Here is an 18,228-nt window from a genome sequence, read left to right on the forward strand (position 1 = left end):
GGATGGACGCACAGACTGTCACACAGACAGACGCATGAACGGGCGGAAGTAAGAGCGAATGGACGGACGGATGCTTCGCCCCACTCTCCATCATTCACCCCGTGGATATGCTGCCATTTTTTTATTTTTGCTCCAGTCACATACCTTCGTCATCCATTCACACGACGTAATACGAAATTTGGCATATATGAATCTAGCGAAACGGCCCCGAGCGCATCATATGTGCGGCATGTAGTCATGTTGATACATGACACACATGTGATGATTATCATGTTTGGGCATGTCATTTACACATGTCGTCCGTTCGCGTCACGTAATACTGAATTTGGTACATGTGAAGCTAGCGAGACGACCGCGAGCGCATCATTAGCGTAGCATGTAGTCCTGTTGTTACATGACACGCATCGCATGATTATCATGCTTGCACCAGTCACATGCCTTCGTCGTCCATTCACGTCCCTTAATACGAAATTTGGTGTAGGTGAAGCTAGCGAAACGGCTGTGAGGGCATCATGAGTGTGGTTTGTAGTCATAATGTCACATGACACGCATCTGATAATTGTCATGTTTGCACCAGCCACATACCTTTGTTATCCATTCGCATCACGTAACGTCGAATTTGGTATTTGTGAAGCTAGCGAGACGGCTACGAGCGCATCATGAGCGTGGCGTGGACTCATGACTCATGACTTACATGACATGCACGTGATGATTTCCACGTTAGGGTCGGTCGCTTGTATTCGCCATGCAATCATGTCATACCATACCAGTTTTGCAACATGTCACGTGAACGAGACCCCCGCAAGAGCAGCATGTCCATGAATTATAAATCATGACATTCATGACATACTTGTCGTGATTTTCATGTTATGACTAGTCCAATATGCTCGTCATACAGTCATGTTATGCCATACCAAATTCGGTATCGATACCATTATCCAAACGGCCAGTAGAGCTAAAACTCAAAGGCGGCTAGATAGATAGGTAGATAAATAGATAGATGGATAGATAGATTAGATAGTTAGATAGATACGCTAGATAGATAGATAGATAAATAGATAGATGGATAGATAGATTAGATAGTTATATAGATACGCTAGATAGATAGATAGATAGATAGATACGTGACAGGAGCGGACGGTCGGACAGACAGACATGCGTATGAAAGCCTTGCCCCACTGATCATAATTTACTTCATGGACGCGCTGTTGAGTTTTCCGGCGTTGAAGTAGCCCAAAAAACATTGCCTCAACAAATGTTCGACGACGCCGCCCAGATCATTTCTGAATGTATGGTCGTGAGTCGCAAAGTAGTGTGTTGCTTTCATGCTACATGATTCATACCCATAATTATTGCTCAATGTAAAGGAGTTCTTTTTGTCAAAATATCTTACTTCATAGTTGGTAATAACGTATAGATTTGATGTACAGTAAAGTCAACCGACAAAGACGGGTGCCTTTTAGTGTTTCCACAACATAAGGAGCGTACAAGCATTCTTTATTTCCTTTACAGGCACACTACTTGATTGACTGATATGTGGGGTGTAACGTCCCAAATTCAACATATGATTATGAGATACACTTTAGTGAAGGGCTCGAAAATTTAGACCACCTGGAGAAATCTGAGTTTACGGGCCTACAGCATTTTCGCCTCCATCAAAAATGCAGCCGCCGCAGCTGGCATTCGATCCCGCGACCTGCGGGTCAGCAGCCGAGTACCTCAGCCACAAGACCACCGCGGCAGGGCACTGGCTGAAAAGGCTGCCTAGAGAAGCATAGTCCGTGGGAAAGCATTTGTGTCGATAAAAATGACACACAGTCTTCGCAGCCACTTCACAGAGCGTCAAACAAGAAGCTTCGATCGCTCAAGGCCGCCTGATTCACCAGCACACCACGCTTTCCCTGATCTAGGCGGCCGTGGCTCATTAAAGCCAAAGCTATCGAATGCGAAAAGTTACCACCATTGGCTGTGTCTGGGTGAATACGAGGGATTAAAAATAAACGCAGTAGGATGGCGATATCGTGACGCTACCGATCATCGCAGTTTCTGGCGTCATGCCACAGGACTGTCGCCGCTTAGAAGACGATTAAGACGATGAAGACGTTGATTCTTTTGTGGCTGCCTTAAGAACCAAATCAATGACGTGGCTTCTGTCATTGACAAAAAAAAATTGCCAGATCCCATGTACCTGGGAATTGACGTAATGCGAAGCATGTGAAGGGAAGGCGACCGTGTTTAAATTTTTTTATTGTGTGGCACGTCACCAGATGACGCTAAATATATGTACAAACGTTGCCCGCACAGATATATGTTGAAGAGTTGCAGATGTTTAAATAACCAGTTATTGCACTTGCGCAACGATGCCAACTGGAACATACATATTAGCAACACCAGAAGCTAATATGAAGCGCTAATGCTCACGAAAATGCTGGCCCTGAACACTGCCAGATAAATCAACTTTAGCGCGTGGCAAGTAACCACAATCGACGTTAACCCGACGTGACGGATGTATGAAAGGAGCACATGTGTGAAGTCTATAAAATTGGGTAGGCAGCACTGCAACCATTATTCACGTTTCACGAAGATTAACGTCTATTTGTAAACTAGTTCCAAGACCTGGTGTAGCTGTGTGATAAAATGCTTCATTGCGACGCAGAATTCTTGAGTTAGATTTCAGCTGGCACCCTGACATTTGTTCTTTGCATTCGTTGGGCTCACGTTACTGATTTTGATTATTTCTTAACGGTCGCACGTTTAAATTGCCCATGTGTGTTCTCGTCGTTCCTGGGTGGATACTAAGTGTCAATCACCTGTAGCACATACCCGCATACCAGCGGCACATACCCGCAGGCGTGGGTATGTGCCACTGTCTGGCGGGACGTGTTTGACGACGTACGTGACGGGATTGGGCTATTATTGAGGTCTTGAGCAGCACGTCATATTCGCCAAACCATCTTCCCCTTGCATTCCTATTTTGGTTCATACAAAGTTAAGGGGGTGATGACAAGAGCACCCAAACGTAGGTGGTTAGATAGATACACTTAGAGTCACCGAAGTTCAGTAAGAAATGCTTCGCATTTAAAATAGAAAAGCCATAGCTGACTTGTAAACTAGATTAAATGAATCAGAAGATAGGGCTCGCTGCTTGAATCTCGCACTTTTTGGTATTACCGATTGTGAGCGTGAAACATGGCAGCAATCATAAGAGAAGGTCATTGAGGTTTGTACCATCAAGCTGAACATCAAAATAAGTTCCGCAGATATTCAGTGAGCTCACGGAATTGACAGGTACCATGTTTCTAGAAACAGATCAGTTATTCTTAAACTGGCTCATTTCGAATTGAAGCTGCACTCTTTCACATACTAAGCAAATACCTCAAAGACTCAAATCTAAGCGTTTCAGAGGATTACTCACCTAACACCCGGCTGGTACGCAAACAGTCAATCGTGTTTGGAAAGTCCCAGAAAAAGCCATTTAAACTACGCTACGACAAACTGATCCTTGACAACAATACTTACAAGTACGACATTGAAACACTTAGCGTTGTAGCGACTTCATAGCTACCCGCTAAGGCATCTGCGAAATTCAACCTACGCTCTTTATCTTTTTTCTACACTAACATATGAAGCGTGTTGTCAAAGCGTGACGAGCTTCGCAGGGTGCTCGTCACGTTAGTCAAACCATCTTACCCTCCTATCCTAATTTTGGTTCACGCCATTTAAGGGATGACCAAGGGAGCACCCAAATGTAAGCGTCTAGATCGATCGATCGAAAGATAGATAGATATGCTCAAGGTCACCGAAGTTCGCTAAGAAATGCTTCGCATCAAGAAAAAGTAATCCGATATATTTATTCCTATATCAGTTTTCCGCATTATTTTTTGTTCGTATTTGTGCGAACGTATCTTCAAAATATCCCGTTCTGTAAAAGACAAAAATGTACCTCAAAACTTGTATTTCTAGCTTCCAGCATATACATTTTGGTAGCTGTATTCCGGAATACCATTCATAGTATCTGTGCCCGGCATTGCATCTAAGCATATAAAAATTGACTAGCTTGTAAGAATTATGCTCGAAACCCTGAAGACCTGCTGAAAACGTTGTATGGCCAGACTGGTGGAACGGGCACCAACTTGAAAACGTGCACGACGGCGCGATAACATTACGCTCCCTGCATGTCCTTGGACTCTGCTCGTTGGACCGGACCGCGCAACGGCCTCCTAATGCCTTCATTGTCTCTAGGCAGCCCGAATCTTGTTCCTCAGCAATGACTTCCACTGAACTGCTACATTTCCCTCGTAAGCCTTGAGATGGCGGTTTCGTTGGGCGACCCACTTTGTGCCATTGCCAATGCCCGCGTAAATGCTATAGGTAGCAGCAGGTGGGTAGCAGCAGGTGTCGGTGCCGAGCAGTGTTCGAGCGTTTTTGCTAAGAGTGCAAACAAATTTCAACTAAGTGCGGCACCATAGCAATAACCAAGATATCAAATTAAGGGTTTTAATTTTCTAATGCCATGGCATGACTAAGAAGCACCCCTCTACCGGTGACTATAATTTCAATATAATTTCAATTCGAGCACTAAGGTTCTTTGAAAGGTACCCAAATTAAAGTAAACAGGTGTTTTTGAATAGTATAGTGGTCGGGAATCAAACCGACGTACAAGACCTTAGCAGCGTAACACCTGAACCGCTAAGTTATTACGGCGCGTCTAGAAGATGAACGAGTATAATTATTTTGCAAATGATTACATATTCCCGAGTGCATTATTCAGTTATGATCATTTGTGCGGCCGAGAAGCTGATACCAGTCGTAGCGAGGGCGGGTCCAGTTGTGTACATCGGCGCAAAGGGCGAAAGGACAGAAAATCAAAAGCGTTGTCAGAAAATACAATCCCAAGTCTGACCCCAACATATTCAACTTTGATCTGGTCGGTTCAGTCTTCCGGCCTTTTTAAGCCAAAACATCTCAACATTTATAAAACTTGTATATTAAGCATCCCTAAAATAACGAAAAAAGATGTTTTAATAAATTAATGGATACAATATCCCCCCCTCCCCCTTTTCAACGTCAAAACTACAGCTATACAGTAAAAACTTTCGCTGTGCTACCTTTCTCCGCGAAGGGATCTGTAGTATGTATTGAAAGCACGATACACAAGACTTTCTTATTTCGCTCTCCGCTAGAATTTCAGTGACCATACATGGAGTGAGGGACAAATTTTATTTATTAAAAGAGTAAGGTATGAGGGAGGCTAAGCCAAAGTAGGCTGCCAGGCCGTGCCTCTCGATCCCGTTTTGCGCTCGTTCCAGGATCCGTGTTTGGAGGTCCCCCTTACCCCCTACTAAAGAACAATGGGTGGTTCTTCTTTGCAGCAGCAACCATACAGGCAATGAAACCCAGAACTTGTGCTAGAAGACATTTCATATACCGTGACCAATAAAACCCACAAACAGTGAAGCCATGCAAAGCATATAGGCACAATATTTGTTGACGTTGAGTGTATCGCATTGAGTAGGACCTAAATTGAAAGTAATTCAGGTGAACGAAAACAATCGGTGGGATCCAAACCAACATCCTGTGAACTTTGCTTGGCGGTAGAACTAATTGGATTCTTGTCAACATGAACGTTATATTTCTTATACATGAGCCACAAAACAGGTGACAAGACAGCAATGGGAGTGAAGAGTAACCGAATAATTCTTGCGAGAAAACATAAAAAGCTTTAAACATGTTCTGAGTACAGCTGCAATATGGATCAAATCTTAACGCAGTCATCAAATTCTCGAAATCATGCAACACTCGCAAATAAAAACAAGTTTTTTTTTTGAAAGGGAGAATGATCTTACACATCTGTTCAACAGGTGCGCAAAGTAAACTAGGAGGCGAAGCCTTGCATGTTGCGTGCATAGTGCAGAACGCAACTTTCCCTTAGTGTTTTGTGACGAGCTTTATGGTGTCGTAGGAACGGCCATGAAATATATCTCTCGTATTGTCTGAACGCGACAACACTGCTTGACACAGAGGGGTGAACAGCTCAATGCCACACCTGAATGATAATATTTCGCTCCATCTTTCCCTTACGTGTACAAAAACAGCGTTACGTAAAACACACGCAACCAGTGCAGCGAGAACAGGCTTTCAGGCAGACACCGAAGATGTCCGGACGCCGGCACGATAGGGATATCCAAGGCACACCTGGAGCGCGAGCGTGTCATACAAAAGAAAGAGGTTACCCGCATGCACAATCCGATCTCGTAAAACGGGTTTCACGGCTGTTCGCTCTGAGGTGCGATTGCGTTTGCACCTCTCCACGTCTGTGTCGACAGGAGCACAAACGGCGCAAAGGCAGGAGGAACAAGCGAAAGGGGTTAATCAGGCGAGGTCTTCTCGCGTCGGACGGCGCTATTTTCGAGCTGCGCCGATAGACAGTTACCGGCGCAATTTATAGTATCTTCGTTTAGACGCGTTCGGCTCAACCGTCGGGGGCCTTTCTTTAGACACAAAAGCGGCTGCGGCCGATAGATCGGGCACGTGTCTGCTGGAGACACGTGGTGGATCACCGATTGCTTTAGCGGTGATTAATCGCTGTCATCAGGTTACAGCTAGCCACAGCTAATTTTACAAGCTGAAGTAGATGTTTAGAAGCAAGTGTTGCTCCTGAGAGCAGCACCTGATCGTACTTCAGACGCTGGCAGCTGTCATTATGAACGCAAGATTGTTTGTATATCATCTTTTGATCGTATGCACCCAAAACTTTAAGTGCGGTTGCATATTCGTACGCACAAAAGTATGCGCGGGAAATCCGCTGAGCAAGGTTGTGCGTGAAGTTGTGACAATGTTAGGAAATATGGGAACATGAAAATCTACCGTTAAACAATGAAGTAGTCAAAGCCCGTGCCAAGTTACCGCTGCAGGATATTTCAATGATTGGGAGTATAGTAAGAGAAAGTATAAAGTAAATGATAAATAATTGATAGCCATGGTGACAATCACAAAGTTGATTTAGCACACAGGCAGTAACATGGGTAACGACAATATTAATGAATACGAGAAGCACACACACACACACACACACACATACACATACACATACACATACACACACACGCACACACACACACACACACACACACACACACACACACACACACACACACACACACACACACACACACACACACACACACACACACACACACACACACACACACACACACACACACACACACAGATATATGTTCACCGGTCAGCTATACTTGCGAAGCCTAATAAAGAATTGCACACCTACTATTCTTTCTTGCATCATTATAAAACTTTTCTCATGACGCTGTAGGGACTCTGATAAAGGCGCATAATATTTTGTTAAGTTTATGTGCTGATTAATCCGTCATTTTCATTCTCTTTATTAAACTATTTATAGTATGGTGCAGTGATCAGCCAGATAAAAATTGATGTTTTAGGAACCTGTTGTTAACCATTGAGGGGCATCGTGACATCACAGCAAATATTGTGGCACGGTAGGTTCAAAACGTCGCAATCAGCTACAAGTGCTGTAATCGCTGGCATGTCCCATCGCACTTTTCTCAGCCTTCGTCCAAAAAGACCGGCTGTAAATAAAAGCTCCCCTTCACCTCGAAGGTAAAAAAAAAACCCGGTGTTTGGCTTCAACCCAAACACAACAAGAACTACAACAACAATAATAATAATAATAATAATAATAATAATAATAATAATAATAATAATAATAATAATAATAATAATAATAATAATAATAATAATAATAATAATAATAATAATAATAATAATAATAATAATAATAATAATAATAATAATAATAATAATAATAATAATATAATAATAATAATAATAATAATAATAATAATAATAATAATAATAATAATAATAATAATAATAATAATAAAAGAAGTGACAGTTTCCGCAGCAATAAATGCGATAGCAACAGATGAGGCTGCTATACGAAGTAAGGCCAGGAGACTTAGGAACCATACAAAGTGAACAAGGTCGATTGCTTGAGCTTGATTGACAGTAATGCATTGATCACAGTATCTAAACAGGTATTTAAGTGAACAGTTGACTGCGTGACATCTGAGGGGAGGTGGAGTTCAAATTCGGCATCGAGAAATGTGACAAGCCACTGGTTTTCACGTCGAAGTACATTAACGTTGAAGTCTCCAGTGACTGTCGCCGGTACATCCTGTAAACACACCGCACGGAAGTTGTGCAGCAAGAAGTTCATGACGTCAGTCCCCAAGGTTTCTGCTGAGATGTAGACTGCTGCGACGACAAAGCCGTGCGATGTTTTACCGGGGAAGCGTCACCCCAACTCATCTTGAGCAGCGAGTTGAGCTTGTCCGTCTAAAGTGATTGTAGCGGTGCGTATTCCGACGGGAACCGAATTCACGGGCATCACAGGACCAGAAACTTTACGAATAGTTCTGGTCTTGATGAGAAAAATTTTTCCTGTTGCTTCAGAGTGAAAAGCGAACCAAAGAAGTTTTGGAATGCCCCTTTCATCCAACTGTATGTGCTTTAGTGAACCCACTCCTCCATTGATCAAGCCACACGACACGTCAATGCTTAGTAAAATCATGCGTGGCTTGTACAAACATAGTACGTAATTTGTTAAAGAATGCTTCTTTGAAGTCCATTGACAGTAAGCCAGTGAATATACATATCTCGTCGTCAGTTAGATGGACAGTATTAGCGGCGCGGCCTAGTTGGTTGATGCAGAGAGCTGAGGAACGAGGGGTGCTGGTTCGAATCACCGGTGGGGGCCCTAGAATTTTTTTCGTGCAATATTCATTACATATCCCTCATGCACGCAATTTTGTGATTTACTCAATAATAAAATTCTGCCAGCAATGGTTGCTTATTATGCTAATCTCGTTACAGCGGATGTATGAGGGACCGTAAGTACGCGTTATTGATAAGAAAGAATGTCCATACACTCTTGGAAGAACACTTCATGGAGCCTTATCTTCCATCGAGCTCTCTTATTTAAGATAGGATATCTCAAGAAGCGACACTGGCGCACTTCGTATGCAATAACCATTGTGTTCCGATCTGATGTGTGCAATTTTCTATTTTTGCTTCTCGTTTTCTCTAAGCGTGCGCGTACATTGTCTCGAGTGAGCAAGTTTTGAACCGGTAATACTGTACGAAATGCCAGAGGTGAAGACGAACACTGTAACGAAAATGACCACACTCAATGATTCTTGTCGCAGTGACATCTGCTTCACTTCCGAAAGCTATTTGATTGAACTGGAGTGGTTGTAACTCTAAGATCGGTAATCACTATTGAAATTTATATTCATTTTACCTTTAGGGATAGAATTATGAAGCACTGCATTTGAACGGGTTTAGTTACATAGCATCATTTTAAGCCAATGAATATTACATTTATTGATATAAAATTTAAAAGTGCGTGGTTGTGCGTGCGTTTCAGTCATTATTTGTTATTAGTACCTAATTGAATATTTATTTAGGCTAAAGTCAGTCACGTTTCATTTTCTCATAAAAATAATGAAATATTAGGCTCCAGATGCGTGCAGAAGTAGTTTTTGGCTGTATTATTTTCAAGAAATGTATTATACCTTTAACATTAGTCCTAAAGCGCGGCACGTCGAATCATTCGTCAAACATCGTTGAGCTTTTACCAAAGTCATTGACTTCAGACATACGCAGCACACAGCCAAAGTCAGGGCATATTGACTTTGCAGAAAGTTCAAGCCATCTAATGAGCAATGCATACTACTCTGCTTCGATCACAAGTGTACACAACTAGCACAAAAAGTTCTGTTCACAAATGTAGTCACCACCACTCAAAGGATTACTGTAAAATTTCTCAATAGCCATAAAGTTTACATGTGCGCATTTTCAAAGAAACTTCATTCGATTCTAGTCTAATTTTCCAGGAGGGGGGGGGGGGGGTAGAGTCAGGGATGTAGGTTGTTCTTGTCGTCGTCGTCGTCATCATCATCAATATCATCATCGTAATGATCTCGCGCCAGGTCTGGCCATCTACAACTCGGCATTCAGTGTGCAGGCCTAACGTATATATATTCTGATAAAGGCCAGACTCTGGCCAAAACTGTCGAATTAAACGCTTCCGCTGTTACCGTTTTCACGGAGGAATTATAAATAAATAAATAAATAAATAAGTATATATATATATATATATATATATATATATATATATATATATATATATATATATATATATATATATATATATATATATATATATATATATATATATATATAGAAACACTTTGGTCGCTCGCTTGTAATTCTTACGAAAGATTGAGTTCCTCCACAAATTTTTCAGTAAATGAAGCGTTGGTCCAATCACGCAGCGCAAATATTCATTTCTCTACTTATTGTGTAAGTGGTGCGAATAAACGACCACATAACAGAACCAATGAAGGATTCCCTTACTGTTTTGCTTAGGTGGTTATACATGCCGTATACTAGTTTATATGTCCATATTGCAAGCGTGAGGAACTACAGCTTACAAAACAGAGCAGAACATTCAACTGACGTATAATGTAAAACAATTTTAAAGAGCCTTGTGACAAAAAGAAATGAGGCATAAAAATGACAATGTTAGAAAAAGAGCATTTGTTTATGGAATAATTATTTAAAAAATGCGAAGGGATTATTTAAACATAACGGCATATGAATTGGCGTATTTCAAAAGTAATATTGCAAACTATTCTCCACCTTCAACTCTTTGAATTGTTAATTTAAGCGGATCAACGTTCCAAAGTGACTCAGGCTATGATAGACGCCGCAGTGGAGGGCTCCCAATACTTCAGACAATTTCAGGTGATTTAACGTACGCTGCCATGACACAGTAAACGGGTCTTAGTATTTCGCCTCAGCGACCACCGCAGCCAGGATTGAAGCGGCGTTTTTGAATGAGCAGCGGAGTAACGTTACCACTTATCCTCGGTGGTGGCTTACGGCACTTGTGAGCGCAACCTACACCGTTCGAATACCCGCTTCAAGCACTTCCGCTGACGTTAAACAGGAAGTGACATTGATGCGCGTGATAAGGCGAGTGGAAATGACACAAACATTTACGATCCGCTTATCACTGTAGCCGCTGAGGAGCGTGACACGTTGAAGGATTTCAAAAGTGAACTACATTTCTGCTTTCTCAATGCAATTCTTTTTCATAATAGATGTCTCTGATGCAAACGTACACGAGAACTCAACTAAATCACCTTGCAGTTGCAATATTACCATCAATTTATTTGTACTTTTTTGATCTCGGAAATGTTTCCGTACTTCAGCATCGGCCCTTAATTGCAGGGACTTAGGAAGAAAGTGAACAATCTTTCAAAGGGGCCCTGCTATTAATGTTCAGCAACACAGTGAGCTTATTATCCGAGTACAGAAAACTTGAGGACGAGGGCTCATTAATTAGCACTGGTAGCCACTTACCCAAAGCCACGGAATAAGTATCATTGAATATAACTGCGTAACAGAGAATAGATGTTTTGTTGATACGCATCAATCTGCAGTATCAATCAATATGAGTAGAACAACTTACGTGGCGAGTACACGTAGCCGAAAAAAAAAAGAAGAAATGCATGGTACAGAAGATCGTGGTCACACAACATGCACACAGAGAAAACCACGTGCATCGTGCTTTCGAAGGTCGTGCTTGCCGACAAAGAACGCTGTCGTGGTGCCGCGGAGGACACGGCTTCATGCACGTCAACCCCAAAAGGACCCGAGTCGCCGTGGACTTACTTGTTGTGTGATGAGAACATCCCACCCCCGGAGCTGAATACTTGTATCCGCCGCCCTATCGTTTTCGAGAACTCGCTCGTTCGCTGCTCGAAGATGCTTCCCTGCGCGGAAGAGGCGAAAATCTCGTCAAAAAATTCAGGGTTTGAAAGTAACAACGCTTTCACCTGAATGACCAACTTACGAGCAGCCGACGCACTGAACGATCACAACATTTGCACAAAGACAGAAAAAAAAGCACAAGTGCTGTCTACGAACTGCTACGTTTACTCAGACAGTGGTCTATATCTACACTGGTGTTTGGAATCGCGCTTCGTACTTTGAAGCCAAAATTGCACAAGTAAAAAAGCACTGCTGCTTAGATCTCGCTGAAAGTAGAAACTACGGTGTACATCGCCACACCTTTGCAGGAAAGTAGGAGTGGTAAAAGGAGTTTAAAAGCAAGATATCACTTGTGTTTTGTTTTATTTCTCGTCTTTTTGTAAAGGTCGTGCTCATGCTTGTAGATTACAATATAAAATTATTCTAACCGGAGGAACCGGAGCTTTGGAATAAAAACAATGTGGGAACCCTTTTCAGAACAGCGCGAGCACTTTTAGCATAGTACCACACAATAATTAAATACTCTAGCATGAACAGTAGATTTTCGCTTTCTAGATTTCAAGTACGTGTGATCATAACGTGAGAAAACTGAAAATGAAGGGTTTCTTTTTTTTTTTGCGTAGGCGCATAATAATTAGACATTTATTGTAGCCACATACATTATAGTGCTGTTGAAAGACGGGTAATGACCACAGGAAACATTGCTCGAGTTTCTCGGCGATGACTGTTATCTATTTTTTTTTCACCCAAGTTGGCATACTACAATAACTACTACTACTACTACAATAACTACTACTACAAGTGTACCACGACTAATATTACAACTACTGCTACTACTACTACTACTACTGCCACTACTACTACTACTACTACTACTACTACTACTACTACTACTACTACTACTACTACTACTACTACTACTACTACTCATAGTAACAGTTTTAATGCTTGAGGCGAAAGTACATTTTCAACTCGTCACTTGCCATACCTGTGTCGTCCATGTTATAACACGAATGCTCGTTTTCGAGGTCTGTGCAGACCTTTATGATTCCTGAATGCATGTCCGCAAGCATTCTTGTTTCCAAGAGGTAAAAATAATAAAGTAAACAACTATGCCGACAATCCCTAAAACATCACGGACACTCTTAAGCCTGTGCAATGACAAGCAATAATGACACTTTGCGATTGGAATAATATTTTCATAAAATAATTGTAAACAGAACAAAAAAAAACTGCTTTATTAAAAAGTAAGAACTGAACGGTGGGTTTTCTAAACTGGGGAGCGAATGCGCTGCCTTCGACTTGGATAATGTAGTGCTTGCTACACGTTTTTTGAAGTATTTTTTATACATATGCATAACCACGGCCAACGGACGTGTGGTGTTGGAACATGAAGACGCGTTGAGGGGAATGGCCCGTGACACAGTCTGCAGCAGTTCTTATACGCATAATTGTTGATTCTCGTGCAACACAGCACGTTCAACGACGAGCATCGTGGAAAAGGCAAGCGTCGCTGCACTCTTATGGCATTGGCGCGCTGATAACTGAAGCGATGGTCGAGAAGTGAGCAGTTCGTGAAGCATAGCTCTACGTTGCATATGTAGTACATGCAGCGTCTATTCGCTGACGCTGCTACATGGCAGCGCACACCGAACAGACGTGCGTTCGGTTGTAAGCACCGTTTTTTTGTCAGAAAAGCAATGTCATACGCACTATAGTGAAGGAGATATACGAAAATATCACAAACTAGCTTCGAACGATAAAACACTGAATCATGAATCCAGACCCATCGAAAGTAACGAGCAACACATCTGTATATCTGAGCTAATGATGTTAGAAACTATGCGCGATTTGATTCTTCTGGAGCTATAATTCTTTCTTTGTACGATAAACTATTTTTTATTATATTATTGCTTCTGAAACATAGAAATGTCTCCATTGGTCGGAAGTTAAAGCGATATCACACAGCCACTTTAATCGTGATTGGGCCTGATCGCGGTCGAATTTCACGATCGCGACTGGCTCCTTTATGGAAGCTACAGAAGGCAGCCAATCACTGTTGAGAGATTTATTTGAACCTGATCGAGTTTGATAGCAATCAGCAGTGTGCTGCGTGACACAGGCATCAGACACTTCACCCCTAAAAAAGCACAGGGACGCATTGTGAATGAATTGCATTGGTATTGCCTCTGTTGTTCCACAGCAGCGATCTATTTCAAAATAAATTGACTGACCCATGAGCGCAGTAATATCAGCTTAGATGAACTCATTGAGAAAGATTGAGAAAAGCAACTGCACCGACTTACAAGATGATGAGGCTATCTACGAACATTGTACGCTCAAGACATTTGTTGCATTATCTTCGCTAAACAAACATCGATGTTTCCATGTAATATTGTCATCACATTGTGTTTCGTGCCGACTTAAGCGATATAAAAAAAGTAACTCACTCTCTTCATCGCAATGTTCACGGGGGCTGCACATGTATCTTTCCAACATTTCGTTTAACTGAACGGTGAATTATCTTTTAAAAGTATTTCTTGAGGGGACTAAATAAGAGAAAGAGCATTCTATATCTCTCCCACTAGGCTAATTGTCGAGTGAATAACTTGCCCAGCTATTGTATAGTCATATTGTACGCAAAGTAATGTGCTATGCTTTCTGCCCTTTTTTTAAGTTAGGAGAAAACATCATTAATTATTATAAGTTCTCTTCAGTGAAATGAACTTTTTTTTGCACTACTTCGGTTTTGAATATCGTGATTGTACAGTATGTTTTCGAAGCTGTTGCTGCTGATACGTTCCGAATGAAGTACATGTAAATAAACAAACTTTTAATACACTTTTTTTCAAAGATTGTATATCGTTCAGTGGATTCAGATCGTATTTTACGACGTCAAAAAAAAAAAGCAAGGTGGTGCCGATGCTTTCCCTGTGTCAAGATAGAATGAATACCAACGACAACGTTGTTGCGGCTGTATAAGTCTGTTAAAATTCTTATGAGTGCTTCGTATATAAGAACCACCACCACTGATACACAATATCGCGACGCGTTTTTCAGGTATTACAAATGACTGGTATATCATACGCCAGATGCTACAGAAAAGTGCTATTTCTTTCATTTTGCATAGCTACAGGTAACGCCGTCACCGAAGCAGTAAGATATGACATGCTGGCGTCTGAATGGCTATTAATGGGTGCCACTGGAATAAGCTGTCCTAAGAAAAATTAATCAGGAATGCTTACAAAACAAACAACGATTGTCCACCCTTTTGCACCATTCCGAAGGCGTCACGACACTTGTTAGACACCCATAGCACATCTCAACTTATAGACAATGACGCTGTCATGTACCAAACGCTCAGCGTTATCTTAAAATCATAGTGCAAAGATTACCGCCGATAGCGTTTGTATCAATATCCGTATAATTACTGATTTCATTGATTGTGCGTAGGAAAACATGAAAACTACTCTTCTTCAAAGCTACAGGTAGCTTCATGGCCAAATACAGCCGAATTAACCATATTTGTTCATTAGACTAATACATATGTCTTATACTTTTGGTTGAACGCTCCTAATACATAGCGAGAGTGATAAAAGACAAGCTCTCGTAGCTGTCGTGCGTTTAGTCTGGTACCAGTGTTTATTGCACGTGCAATTAGGATCCATTGGCATCAGGATTCTGGTCGTCTTTACTCCAAACCTCGAAGCAAAATATTCCGCAGGAACTTGTGGAATAACACTGCATTTATTGTTTATACAACAATTGAATCTTCGATGATTTTGCTGTATTTTCAGATATCTCACATTCTGACGTTCGTGTTTTTGTTTCAGTGACTCACGTTTGAGCTCTTTGCCGTATGGTTAACTTTATCCATAACGTCCGAGTTTCTTATGATTGCTTAATACAAATATTACGTAAGTGCTGGTAGAGTGCATATAATTATAACATCCACCCCTGAGGACGGAGGATTACAGATCGACAAAGTCATGGGTTTTTCGATTGGATGCGGAGGTATCTGGGCTGCTCAGTGGCAGCACGTCTCTTCTCCTCTTTAATCGTTATTACACTTGGAAGAAATAAAAGGAATGAGCGATATATTTTGGAGCGTTATGTTTTGCTAACTTATCTTGAAGGTAATATAAACGACCGCTAGCGAAGACCACCTTCGTTAGTTCCTTGGACGCTTGAAGTTTATTCTTAGGCCTGACTAACTATACACCAATGTCTGAATGCACTAAAAGTAGGCTGTCATAGTCGCGCCTATTTTCAGCTGTTTACGAATGCATCGGAAGCACGAGGGACAACGTGCTTAAGTCATTGCGTGGCATAGTATCTGCAAATGAGTGAACTAAACTCTGGATGGTCTCAAGTCCGAAGCGGAAGCTATGGTATAGCTAGAAGTGAAATATCTAATGTATCTTAGAAACGTATGCGTTTTCTCAACTCTCGCAATAATAAGCCTGAAATGTCACAGAATCAAGTAGCAAAGACACGAAAGATCACCATGATTGAGGAGTTTCATGTTAGCAAAAATGTTTTTAGGAAGACAGATACGATATACATGGCATATAAGTTGAGGCCGTACTTCGATATGTGGCTTTGAACCGTACATGGGGAAACTTGTAGCGCACGAAAAAGACATGGACAAGAGAAATGACAACAGGACATACTTTTTTTGCCCATGTGTTTTTTGTGCGCTTGAAGCTTCACCATGTACTTCCCCCGCCAAGCACATTCTTACATCCTTTGAAGTTGAACGGTTGGGGATATTGCTAAATGAATCACAGGCGCACTCATTATGGAAGCACCTGTGCCCTTACACTACCACAAATACAAAGAAATAAATGAACATAGCTTTAGTAGCACGGCACACATGAAAAAAGAAAAAGACGACATGAACGCCAAGAAAGGTAGGTGCTAAACTTCCAACTTTTCCAACAGATGGAAGTTTAGCGCCGGCCATTCTTGACGTCTATGTCATCTTTTATATTTTCGTATGTGCCGCGCTAATATAAGCTATGTCCATGGATAACCAACGCGCCCTAGCCACAACACTTTTGAAGAAAAAATGAATGCTTATGCTTAAACAGAGAATCAAACGAACCTGCATTAGGACTTCCATTTTCAAAGGCAGTGAGGAGCTGGAGATGTGAAGAGAGGCTCAGTACGGAGTGAAGGGGAGACGCCCCCTTTTGCAAGCAGGGTAGCGTTGGCGTCTACGGTGGCCCGCCGTAAACAAAAACACCTCCTCCAGACAGGAACACTGACCACAACAACACACCGGCCGTGGAAAAAAAAGAACAGAAACCTTTTCCGTTTCTTTTCCCTTGTTCTAGTAACTTCTCCACACGCACACCAGAGTATATTTTCCAAAGTAGTTTCCTCACGAAGAGCAGCACTTCCTTCGCGAATATCCTGGTCGGTCGCCGGTGGTCGCGGCTGTCGAATGCATCCAAGGCGTTCGCTGAAGCTGTGTCACTACCGCGCGAGGGCAGTTGTCGTCGATGGTCGAAGGACAGTACAAGAGATGATGATGAGGAAGAGGTAGGAGTTTAAGGGGGAGAGTAACGTTGTTTCGGAAGCGAAAAAAACAGAAGGGAGCCCCTTTTTTCGCGGCAGGGCTCGTCTCTCGGAAGATGAGGAAGACCTTATGCCAGGCAGAAGAGGAAGAGGGGAGAGCAAAAGAAATAAGGTGGAGGAGGAGGCACTCGCGTAACGTTGGGCGCTTGGCTCGCTCGCTTCAGTGGCGAGGAGGGCTGCGGACGACGGGAGGGAACAAACATGGCGGCAGCAACACAGCAGCCCGACGGCACGGGCATGACGGTGTAGGTGGTAGCTGCGAGGTTCGTAGATGACTCCAGAAGCGGAGCTGTAGCGTTTCTTTTTTCCTTTGCTTTCAGGGAATCCTTCTCATTTATTTGTTGTCGTTCATTTTTGAGACTCACCCCCGAGTCGGGGCCGTGCCTGGATGCTCTCCAGAGATGCTTTAAAAAGCGACCTCCCCCGAGAAACTCGCGTTAGGCTCATTCCTGAAAGCCAGGAGGGAGAGAAAAGACACGGCCAGAGCGACGATGCCAGAGGAAAGGCCTCGGTACGGGGAGAAAAGTTTAGACGGGGACGTAACAGTCTGAATGTTCTGAAGGCTACCGCCGAGAGTCTGGCTGGGGTATAGAAAAAAAAAATTACCTTTTTCTAGGCCAATGCTCATAGCTGAGCGTGCCGTGTGAAACGGGAATTTCAGGTCTGTCTAAATCAGTGGATGGAGGCGGTGCATGTAACAGCAGCGGTGGTGTTGACAGACAGTGCATTCAAAGGTGTCGCTATACGCAGGTGGTTCTGAACGCT

General features: G+C 42.3%; 1 protein-coding gene across 1 annotated transcript in view; it reads right to left on the minus strand.

Annotated features, from left to right (window-relative positions):
• The window catches only part of LOC142786813 (tropomodulin-like), a 153,619-nt gene extending 136,482 nt beyond the window's left edge, over positions 1–17,137 (minus strand). The window contains exons 1-2 of the mRNA XM_075884474.1: positions 16,988–17,137; positions 11,782–11,882 (exon numbers count right to left, since the gene is read on the minus strand). Coding sequence (XP_075740589.1) covers positions 11,782–11,882; positions 16,988–17,005 — 119 coding nt within the window. The 5' untranslated portion in view covers positions 17,006–17,137. The remainder of the gene's footprint in view (positions 1–11,781; positions 11,883–16,987) is intronic.
• Positions 17,138–18,228: the final 1,091 nt, after the last annotated feature.

Source organism: Rhipicephalus microplus, unplaced genomic scaffold (assembly GCF_043290135.1).
Source record: "Rhipicephalus microplus isolate Deutch F79 unplaced genomic scaffold, USDA_Rmic scaffold_32, whole genome shotgun sequence".
NCBI classification, from domain to species: domain Eukaryota; kingdom Metazoa; phylum Arthropoda; class Arachnida; order Ixodida; family Ixodidae; genus Rhipicephalus; species Rhipicephalus microplus.